Here is a 12060-nt window from a genome sequence, read left to right as displayed (position 1 = left end):
GTCCTCCCTTTTTCATAATGGAATGACAAGAGGATTCCTGATCTAGGAAGAATCCATTTAAAATAGATTTAACACCCCCACCTCCCCAGAACATCTTATTAATTCTCTGATAATTTGCTATTTTTATGCAAATATACAAAAATATACTAAGATAACCCTTCGAGCCTGCGCAGTGGATTTTTTAGGTGAGACACAGCGTGCGCTGAACTGAGCCCACCCTTTAATCCTGAGGTTCATCTGCCGGGGCCAAGCAAGCTTGGACAGTGGCAGTGAGGGTCTCAGAATGTAGGTTTGTTTAGAGTGATCTTCTCTTAGATGGATTGCCTCACAGGGCTGAGGAGCTCCATCTGCCCGGGGGGCCGGGAATCAAACCCGGGTCGCAGCGGTGAGAGTCCTGCACCTTAACCACTAGACCACCAGAGGCCCCATACTACTAAGATGATGCAAACAAATCCTACTACTTCTGCAAACCTGTGTCTTGTATTGTTAATGTGAAGACACACCACTTGAAAAGTAGAGTAAAACACATTTATACTTTCTTGTTTTAAATATTTTAAATGTAAAAATAACCCCAAACCCTAAAAAATGTTCTATTTTTATAGTTTTAGTTTAATTTTCAAGGTTTCTCTCAGCCTGTAATTTTCTTTTGACTTCTCAGCAACTTGTACTTCCTATCAGAAAAAAGAATTTTAAAAAAATCTGTTTGTTCAGCAGCGTTTTAATTTGTTTTCTGTTTTTGTATGAAAGGATTGGGATCTGTATTCCCTCATATTTAATTGTTTGGTATCCTGTTGCAAAATTACTTTGTAGCAAACAATTACAAGTTTTTTGTTAGCTAAAGAGGAATAAATCAGAAGCTCTGTTTTACTGATCTCTAATGCACAATCCAATTGGAGACACAACAAGTCCTGGATGAAAACTTGCTCTCAGAAGAGTAAATCTGAGAGCTCTCTCTGAATGGCATGCTTCTGGGATTCACGTCTGAATCACATTTCTTATATAGCCCCTTGCAAAATGAACTTGTGGGAAAGGGATAGCTTGTCACTAATATGACATCATTTGCCTTTGAAAGCCAATCTGTGGAGGTTCTTGTGTGTGGGCTTCCTGGAGGAATATGCATAAAGCACACTATGTCTGAAAATCACTCTAAACTTCACTTGTGCTTGCCAGGCAGCTGAGTGGCTCAGTGATTCTGCAGTGGTTCAGCTGGCTCCAGGGGAGGGTTATTTAAGGGAACTCTTTCTCAGTTACCGCTTCTGTTTACAAAGGTTCAGTTTCATTGGACAGGGATGGGAGCCAGGCCTGAAATAGGCTTCACTGATGAAGCTTCTCACCTGGAAATCTTGCATGTCTGCAGTGGCTAAGAAATGAAATCATGAATCTTTTAAGAAAAAGCACAGCTGATGATTTCATGTAGCAGAGACTGTCTATTACAAATAGTTGCAGAAATCTGCTGTCTCTGAGTGCTTGTCCAAGTGCACAGGCAAGGATTCATTTATGTAAGTTGTGAGATTTTAGGAGCAATTCCTGCTTGGTCTGCCCATGCACTCTGTATTTCCTCCTTCCCTAACTGGTAAAGTGGTGCTGTGAGATGACTTGTAGCTTGTCCTTCTCATTATTAGGGGTTTAAAATGCAGCTTCGTTTTTTGTGTCCAATATAGCTTGCCCTGTCTCTATATTTTATACAGCTAGCATTTAATTTAACTGAAAAGCTAGTAATTCAGGGAGTCAGAGAAAACCTTTCACAGTTTGCATCTAAAAACCAAATGTCTTCATCTTTTTCAGATGAGCATTTAGTAGACACAACTCTCTTTTACTATCTGACAATTTTGTCATCCAGTTGCAACAAAATATCTCAGTGTGTTTACTGTGATATGGTATCAAACCATCTCTCTTGTGAGATGACTTCTTGGATCCTCTATTTTCAATGTCAGCCTTTTCATAAAATCACAGAATCTCAGAATGGTTAAGCTTGGAAGCAACCACTGGAGGTCATTTAGTCCAGCCTCCCTACTCAAGCTCTAAAGCACATTACTCAGGATTGTATCCAGACAGCTATTGAATATCTCCAGGGAAGGAGATTCCACAACCTGTCTGGGCAACCTGTGTCAGTGCTCTGTCACCCTCACATTAAAGAAGTTCTTCCCCATGTTCAGGTAAAACTTCCTGTGTTCCAAAAGGTCGCTCATTCTATTGCTCAGCATCACCAAGAAGAGCCTGGCTCTATGCTCTTGACACCCTCCCTTCAGAAACTTATAGACATTGATAAGGTCCCATCTCAGTCTTCTCAAGGCTGAATAGGCCCAGGTCCTTCAGCCTTTCTTCACAAGTGAGAGGCTGTACTCTCCCGTCCTCTTTGTTGCCCTCCACTAGACCCACTCCAAGAGCTCCGTATCTCTCTTACCTGGGAAGCTCAGACTGGACACAGCAGCCCAGGGGCTCAGCAGGGCTGATTAGAGGGGCAGGATCGCCTCCCTCAGCTTGCTGGCAATGCACTTCCTGGGATACCATTGGCCTTCTTGGCCACAGGGGCACACTGCTGGCTCTTGGACAGGTTGTTGCCCACCAGGACCTCCAGATCCTTCTCCACAGAGCTGCTTTCCCCAACCTGTATTGGTGCATGGGGCTGTTTCTCCCCAGATGCATTTGCCTTTGTTGAATTTCAGAGGGTTCTCCTGTGCCCACCTCTCCAGCCTGTCAAGGTCCTCCTGAAGGGCTGCACAGCACTCCGGGGTATCGGCCGCTCGTCCCAGCTTTGTGTCATCAGGGAACTTGCTGAGGAGGCATCTGCCCCTTCACCCATGTCCTTGATGAGTAAGTTAAACAATACTGGGCCCACTATCGAAACTTGGGGGACACCACTAGTGACAGGTCTTCAACTAGACTGTGCCAGTGATCACAACCCTCTGAGATCTGCCATTCAGACACTTCTCAATCCACCTCACCACCTACTTGTCAAGCCTGCACTTTCTGGGCTTGCCTGTGAAGATATCATGTGAGACAGCATCAAAAGCCTCTTTCACCTCCTTTAAGACTTGTCGTCCTTAAAGGCCACCAGTATGGGTAAATAAGTATCTTGTCTGACTGCCTATATTGTATTTTGTTGTAACCACTTCTTGGATGAAGTGTTATGCATAAAGTACTTTGGGACTTTCATCTGAATCATGACAGGAGAATCTTTCTGATAGATTTACCTACAAGCAATACCTGCAGGACAGTGACACAGTTACATACTTGACTTTTAGATATGTTGTGTATCTTCTCCCAATAGCTTTTTGGATTTATGTTCTGTGATGTTTGCACATACGTAGAAAAGGGGCAGGAGTAGAAGTTCTTATCTGCAGTAGAAAAGAAGAAGAAATAGAGAAGATTTTGGCTGTACCCTGCCATCGGGAGGCAGAGTAGCCAGAGTGCAAGTACTGAATGAATGGTAATTGATAGCAAAAGTGTCTGATTTCACAGAAACAGTGCCTCAGCTTCCAGAGTGGAATGTACACTGGGTAAGAAATCTCAAAGATAGGAGCTACTAAATGGCAAGTAGTCCCTGTCTTTGATAAGTATGTATTAATGCTCATGTGCTAAACATACTAGCATATCTTAATTTTACTACCAATAATTCCTTCAAAATAAAGTTGGCAGTTTTCTTCAGCACTGAGTTTGTTTCCTTTTAGTAGAAAGGGATAAAACTGGTTTTGAAATCTAACTTTAGTTTAAAATGCTATTGGAATCTATCAAAGCTATTGTGACTATTTGGTTTTCCTGTTTTACAGAAATAAAGGAGGAAAACATGCTGTCTTCTACCCAACACTGAAGGTAGGTGTCAGTTTTTCACACCAGAGGGCTGTAAGAGGACAGAAATGTTTACTTGACTTGTTGCATTATTGAGACATTTCAGAAAATGTTGAACTGAGCTGAAGCTTTTGTGAAAGAAGTTTGCCCTTATCTAAATGTTATGTAAATTGTTATGATTCAAAGCTTCAGGTGCCTGTACAAGAAAGTTGTTTTTTTCTTTCTAATGCATCATGGGGTTTTAGGATCTCTGAAGGTAAACCATGTCTAGAGATAAGACACAATAGGAAAAAATAGTGCTGTGAGAGGATCTATCAGACACATTGTTAACAGATTGTCAGACAAGAGACCAAAGAAATTTTCCTTCTCATCAGGTTAGCTGAAAGCTTGGAGAACTTTTGCCTTTCTCTGTAACAGGGTCCTGATTCTCCCTATCAGCCTTTATCACCATGTTTTCTTCAGTTCTGTTTCTGTGGAATATATTTCAGTGTTTTGAAAACTTAGGCATTTGGCCTTACAGTCCTTTGGCAGGTCATACAATTTCTGTCTACACAATAGTCTGCGATATACCATAATACAGAATAAAATGGTTACTTGCAGTCTTAGTTCCTAGGAAATTATCTTTAGATTTTCTCAAATTAAACTAAAGGCAGTATGTTAAGCTGCTGCTGGCTTTTCCTATTGGAGGGGAATTGCTTCTGTAGTGAAACTATATAATATTTACAGAGAACAGAGACATTTTTTATGGATAAACTAGTGTGAAATGATCTAAGTCTCTGTTTTCCTGAACAGGATTGTTATCTTAAAAACCATTAGTACAAGGATATTTCCCCTCATCAATCTAATTTGGTGGAAGTACCATCACATGTGGGATATTAATTACCATGTCTAACTATGTTCTTCCTAGTAGTACCTGTCTTACAGTGTTAGAAAGTTTCATTGTGAGCATACCAGCAAAAAGATAGATTGTGCTGCATGCTGTTATGCTACGTTCTCTTTGGCCTTGTGGAAGGATTTCACCCTACCCTTGTCAGTAACGACCAGGTTAAGAGCACTCACTCCTGTGCATTCCTTTCACTATTTCTCCCCTATCAGATACTCAGCTGTGGTGGCTGGTAAATGCATGGTTCCATTTTCAACAGGCTTGTACTTAAATATTTTGAGATTTGTATGCTAGGGCAAGTCAAAGAATTGTTCATGTGATGATGATGATCAAGATGTTCGGGAAACACTGAATTTTATTACCCCATGATAAATGTGTTTCTTTCTCTTATTAATGGTGTAATCACTGGTAGGTTGCTCAAAAGTAGCTTGTTAAAGATTAGTTAAAAGCAGCAATGAACACCAGGCCCAGTGGATCTGTTAAAGATGCCTTGATACTTTATTCTGTTTTCCGTGAAAATTAGTTTTAAACACATCCCTAGTGTAAGTAGTTTAAACAGTGCAGTGCTGCACTTCAAAGTAAGAAAAGCTGAAAGCAAAAAGGTTGAAAAATAATTAGTTTTCTTGTTTGAACTGAAAAAAAATGCAGAACATGAATTGTGGCATTGCTTCCCTTGTAAAACAAATGGCTAAACTAACTCTAGCTCAAATAGAGATACTTTTCAATATTATCTCCAAGAATCTCTTTAAAAGAGAACTGTGTTAATATAAATTGTGACTCTGTCCTGGGAAAAGGCAAGGGTAGGTAAGAGATCTTGATGGTATTTGACAAGTTGTTCTGATTGTCTTTAGTGATAAAGTTTTATTTTACCCCTGAGACATTTTTGGGAAGAGTTAGAATTTCTGTGCATTGTGAAATGATAGCCTAAATTAGAATAGTCCTTTGCATAGTTCATAAATCTGATTTATTTCTGTGGCATTTTGTCAATTTAGCTGGTGATCTTTTATTAGGTCATTGAATTAACTGGTACGATTAACTGTCTCTTACTGAATGATTGCTTGCTAACCAGAGAGTATTTGAAATACAGACTAGGCTTTTCAGTACTTGCTTCAAGGATAGATGTTTTTAAAAGGTCTGATAATGGCATGAAGTCATGGCAGTATGTAGTGTCTAATATCTATGATGTAATTGCTTTATTTGTCTTTGTCTTAGTCCATCCAGTTGCGCTTAGAGCTTGCAAAAGAATTGGGCACTGGAATATCCATCTGGGAACTGGGACAAGGCCTGGACTATTTTTATGACCTGCTTTAAAATGAGAGATGATCTGAGACTTTATTTGCTTCACTGAGGCTCCACCTTCAATTAATTTGGGTATCCTGGAGAACTGATTTTTAAAACATTTTTTTTGTAATTTATATAATATCTGTATTAAACTTGCATTTTTCCCAATAAAGAACCTTTGCTGATTTGCCACACAGATGTGACTGTTGGTATTCGATAAAATTCAGAGTAAAAAAGCAACAGAAATTTTTCTTAAAGCTCCTGAATTCAGTGTCATTAAAACCAGACCAACATAGCTGGATGGAGTCAGAGTTGAAAATATTTTCTGAAGTGTTTTCTACAAGAAATACAATGAGCAAGTTGATGTCATCTGATCAGAGTTTCAGACAGAGATCTCTCAAACAGCTGCTGGTAATAACCAAAATAATGAAACAAATAAATCCATCAGATTACGTCCAGCAAATTTAGTATCTGCTGGACCCTCTGCATCTTGTCTTCTGATAAGGTAAGTGAACATAAAACGTCGTGGGAGAGACCAATTAGAAGATTCTCCCTCAAACTGGTAGAAAATCAAGCACTGACAAGCTAAGCTGTTAGTTCTGTTTTTTCATGTTAGTAAATTCCTTAAGTAGTTCAAAGTCACAGTAATCTCAATTTATGACTTGTTTCTAAATCAGTTCTTTTACAAGAGATGCTCTGTGATCTCTCTATTCTGCTTAGCCTGCTTAGTGTCTCAGTTTACAGTATTTAGCACTAGAGCATGATGCATTAGTGGCTAGTTTGTGGGAACTGTAACATTTAGCACTAAAGGCTCTTACACTAATGATTGATTCCATGGACATGATGGATTCCATGTCCCCAATACACAGAGCCCCACAGCAGCTCTGACAACCCCTAGGTGCTGTGAATGTGATCAGCATCTTTGTGCATGAAGCTGTCATTCTTTAGTTGTACACAATGTTTCTTTTTTCTCCATAATATAGATTTTTTTATGAACCCAAGAGCTGTAACAACCGATCAGTTTAAAAAAACAAGCCAAAAAATTTGTGTCCCTGCTTTTTGGTCTATAATATTTGTGTTTGTAGAAATACACAGGCTTCAAAGCAATTTCTTCTAAGGAACTAAGAGATGCTGGGAATTTGATGAGGGTGTCATTGGTCACCAGCAGAGACTCAGCCAAAGAGCTCTGTACTCCCACTGGTGTTCTTCTTGCCACTTACAGTTGTCACAAAGATAACTGCACTCCTCTGTTCACATCCACCCTTCCTAGTAATTAATCTCAGTGGGGAATTTATCTGCCCCTGCTGTTTTCAGAAGAATAAATCCCACTGTAATCCCCCATTGATTAAAGAACTATTGATCTTCACCTTTCTGATTTAGTTCTGGCATCTCTCGACTTCTCACATTGCGAGTATCCAGCAGGGCTCACTAATCAGGCTTCTTTCTTCCATACCATTAGTAGTAAGATAATTTGCTACATGAATCCTTGTGTTCAATTAACTTGTGCTGTTCTGGATACCATTGCCAGAGTGACTTTAAATTGCTTTTGAACAAACTAGAAAGTTCAAAAATTAAATTCTATTAGACTGGTTTTTTACTTTTCGTAGCACTACTGAACCAGATTGTCTCAGAAAAAAATACTCAGAAGTGGAAGGGATTGTGTTCTGAAATGGCATCCATTTTTATATTAACTAGTATGTAGCTTTCAAAACTGGATGTGGGGAAGAAAATAGCATTTCATTTTAGCTTGTTGTTTTGTCTCTAGAAAAGATACATATAATCTGTCATGTTTTTCATGTGTTTTTTTATATTCTATATTGATTCTTTATGAAATTCATGATTCCAATTTGTCTGTGAGTTGTTATGTTAGAAAGAAACGTCTTTTCCACCCTTAGAGATAGAACAAATACCTCTGTGTGTCAGAGATCAAACTAACTCTTGCTGTATCATGAAAAATAAATACCAAATAAGAAGTACCAGATAAGATTTTGAGCCATCCATGGTACATAGGTGCTCGAGACCAAGGATGTTGCCTTTTGTCTTTAAAGACAAAACATGTTTGTTGCTTTAGAAATAATATTCCAAAAGAAACAAAGTTGGTGTTATTCTTTATTGTGAAGTTCTCTGTTAAAAAAAAAAAGGAAAGAAACAAAAAAAGGGGTGAGCACCAGAAGGCATGTGAGCTCCAGAATGATTGAAAAACAGCTTCTGAGGGGTTAGTCTTGTGTTCCCCTAATTTTTCAGTGTGTAGGAATGTCAGGTTGTCTTGTAATAGATATGAGAGATTTGGGAAATCAGTGAGTCATAATGAGCTTTCTTTTGAAATTTGCACCTCACCAGATTTATGGAAAGATGACACAGAAAAGAGATGCTGATATGAAAGGGGGTTCTGCAGAGCATCTGTTTTTAGGAGAAGTGGGGAAAACTGAGTGAAGGGTAGAAGGTGGGGAGGAGTGCTGGAGTGGCAGTGCTGTAAGGTGAATGTCATTCTCTCTGTTCAAAAAGAACAGAAAATAAACAGAAAGCACTGTTTTACAATACAAAGAAACATTTTTTTTTTTTGGAAAAAAAAATTAAAAAAACCTGAAACAAACAAACAAAACTGAAAAACACAAATATTCCTAAAATGAGGTACTTAGCAGGGCAAGGCCAAAGATACTGGACTTAAAGGATCGAGAGTATGACTGAGAAGAAATATTTAGTGTTTCTATTAAAACAGCTTATATATATAAGTATAGCAAACAGCTTATATATAGCAAACAGTGACATGGAAGTGTGTTTATTTCAACACAGTATATCATAATTCAGTTTTCTAAAGTACACTTAAGGAAAAAAAAGCTGTGTTCTACTATCTGGCTCTGTTGCAAGAAAAATTTCTTCTTATTTAGATAAGATCTCGGGTGCTGTGAATGTAAAGGTATCTTTGATCTACCCTATGTCAAGTGGAGCTTTTTTCCACCTTTGCTCTTGTGTTTCTGAGTGATTTACTTTTTTGGGTTAGACTTACACAGTTAAGATAAATTCATTTCTCTGCACAATTTCTATTGCTTTCACTGAGAAAAAGAAATAGCAGCTGATTCTGTTGCAGCTGGCCTTCAATAGGGAGCTAGTATTTTTGTCACACACATCACTTTATTAGGTATCAAAGGAGGTTTTTGTATCTGTATACATCTAAGTATCTTATTGAGACAGAAAAAAGGACTTATCTGGCTACTTGCAGGATCACATGGACCATTCTTCTGGGATAACAGCATCTCATCTTATCTCAGGAAACATGTCTCTTGTGTTAAAGTGTATGTCTTGAAAACCAGAATTGCCATATAGTCTTTGTAATCAGAGGCAGATTTAACAGAGAATTGTGGAAAATAAATTGTTTAGTTTGTCTCATTGTGAGATGCTACTTCTTCGATGAAAATTGCTATGATATTTCATGTTATAGTTCCTTTTTGCTTTCATATGTAGGTGTGAAACTGCAGAACCCAGTGTAGCTTCCACGTAAGAAAGCTGGGAGTGAAAGAGAAGAGGTAAGGTAGACCAAAGGATGACAATAGGAAAACAGGTTCTTTAACCACTTCTTAGTTATAAAGATTGTTGAGGAAGTTGTAACAATTTAGTGTTTATGGGCTGGAGTGAAAATATAGAATACCTTTTCCATTTCTACTATGAGCTACTAGTGGTAATTATTTGTAAAAGTGGGGATGGTATTTTGTGCTTGCTTGTCTGTGGAGACTGCAAACTTAATGGATGTAATTGTAACTGTAACTGTAATTACAGTTTCTCCTGAATTTGGGACATGTCTTTTGAAGTTTACTGTTTTGATTAATACACAGTGCAGCTGTTTGACTTCAGTTAAAGAAATGTCAGCACAAAGCAGATGGATTCTACCTCTGCAGCTTGAAGAGCTTGTATGCCTGTATGCAGCTATTTCCTGAAAATAACATTCCCTCAGTGATCACTTTTATATGTAGTAAGTGAAAATTAAGTCAGCCTGAATTGGTGGTTTTTAGTCTACCAGGCAATCACTTTGATAGTCCATGTTGGAGAAAAATGTATCTTCTCTTTAAAAAAAAATAACCTTTAATATGAAAAAATAACTGGAATAGAATTTGATTAACACTGCTTACTCAAACAGCTGCAAAAATAAATCACATCACTTATCTTGTTAGTATATGATATTAAAAGCAAAATAAGTTTTAAAATGCATTCTATTGGAACAGGAACATTATAACAAAATGTTATTTTGCAAAAAATGTGGATGAATGGAATCTAAGACACAAAATTTAAAATAGTTTGTTGTTTTACATTCCTGCTTATATCAGTTTTTCTGGATATATTTTAATGTCTAATTGGTTACAATGTAACTTAAAATTATTTTAGTAAAAACACTGTAGAAAAACTTATATGCTATTTTTCCTAGAAACAAACAAAAAAGTTTCTTACAAGCTCTTAATGAAAGCTCTAAATATGACTTCCAACATGTTAGAACTTATTCCCCACTTAACTGCCGAGACCAAAGCGGAGTTACCTTCACGTGGCACATAGATTATCATGTTTTGTTCCTTCCACTGTGTGGAGTTTAAATAAGATAAAATTTGGCAATTGTCTAGTGTGGGAAGGCAAAATAGCCAACAGGCAGTTACTGCCCGATGTAGGAAATTATTTAGGATTGTTTATGTCCATTTTCACCAAATCTTTAATGTTTCTTCTCTGATTTTTCAGGTGAACTCATGTGGGGCAGAAAAGTTGCTATAGATTATTTAGTTATTATTACAGTTTTTGCAACCTTTTTGTGTTTTCCTTTGCTCCTTTTGGAGGCTGAACAAAACGAATGCTGAGTGGACATGCCTGTATATCATGCATAGATGATAGGCCGGCAGTAGCAACATCAGCATTCTTGTGCTGTGGAAGTTTGGGAAAAGATGCCTTGGAGTGTTGAGTCACCACACGGACAGAGGGGGAGGGAGTGATTTATGTCATTTGCAAAGCTGGCTCCCTAATCCCTATAGTTACTGGAGAGATATTGTGGTAGGTAGGGTGACAAAGCTCAGCTCTGGTCATGGCAGTTCCCTCTGGGCTGATTTCCCCCTTGGTACACAAATGCTGTTTCGGTTGCTGTGATGGGAGGTTTTGTGTAAAACAAGTGGTTGTGTTATTTTTGCTCTGCTATGTCATGTCCTTATGTGAAAAAACCTTTGTGCTAATAATCTTTTTCATTTTGCTCTCATTAAAACAACTGATCAGCCTGGCTAATGAAAGCCAAAGTGCCTTTGTTTTGCACTAGAGCTGGAGCTAGTGAGGAACCAGGTGGAGGTATTTGGCATTTTTAATGCAGACCACTTCTGCTATCGTAAGTGAGAAGCACCTCTCTTCACAAATATATTGTCTCGTGTTGCAACTGTAGATGCAACTTTAAATTAGTCAATTTTTTTTTTAACCTTGCCGATATCATTAGCTGGAATTAACATTAGAAAGTGTTTTATTCAATGATGCTTTTAGAACCACAGCACTAAATGGTTGTCTGCTCTATCAGGCCTTCGCGTCTTGCTTCTGCTTTTTAACTCGGAACAATTTTTTAAAATTAAATTGCATTTGCTGTTAGCTTAGAAATGTTTTAGATGGAGTTTCTGTGTCAAACAGGGGGCCAGGATCCATTTAATTCCTCCTTTCTTCGTTCCCATCAACTCTGAAATTGTGGTTGATGTGAGGATGCAATTGCACACAGGACATTGGTTGAGCGCGTCTTGAAATCCTGGTTTAGAAGTTATTGACTATTTTAAGGCACTGGGGGTTAAACTGTACCTTTAGTATTTGCTTTAAGATTTGGGATTACTGCCTTTGATATACAAAAGGGAATGATTAGTAATTTTTAAGAGGTTATTTTTTTTTTACTGGATCAGAGTTTTCAATTGCTTGAATAAGTTAAATAAATATATAATGTGGCAGGGAGAATCTTCATCATCCCCAGAATGAAGTCTTTCTTTTTGTGTCTAATATAGAGTGCTTAAATCTGTGACAGGAGCAAGGTCCCAGTTTTCAGTATTCAGTATTCAGATTTCATCTTCTCCCCTTAGCAGCAGCTATTTATCTTATCTGCTCATGTCTCTTAA

The 12060-nt window shown here is 38.0% G+C and overlaps 1 protein-coding gene across 1 annotated transcript in view; it reads left to right on the top strand.

The window, feature by feature from the left end:
• The window catches only part of CHID1 (chitinase domain containing 1), a 103145-nt gene extending 96996 nt beyond the window's left edge, over positions 1-6149 (top strand). Inside the window, exons 11-12 of the mRNA XM_017806532.1 lie at positions 3771-3813; positions 5885-6149. Coding sequence (XP_017662021.1) covers positions 3771-3813; positions 5885-5983 — 142 coding nt within the window. The 3' untranslated portion in view covers positions 5984-6149. The remainder of the gene's footprint in view (positions 1-3770; positions 3814-5884) is intronic.
• The last annotated feature ends 5911 nt before the right edge of the window (positions 6150-12060 follow it).

The sequence above is a fragment of the Lepidothrix coronata genome, unplaced genomic scaffold, assembly GCF_001604755.1.
Source record: "Lepidothrix coronata isolate B3197 unplaced genomic scaffold, Lepidothrix_coronata-1.0 Scaffold1, whole genome shotgun sequence".
Classification (NCBI taxonomy): domain Eukaryota; kingdom Metazoa; phylum Chordata; class Aves; order Passeriformes; family Pipridae; genus Lepidothrix; species Lepidothrix coronata.
Note: the sequence above shows the minus strand (reverse complement) of the source record. Positions and strands in the feature narration are given on the sequence as shown.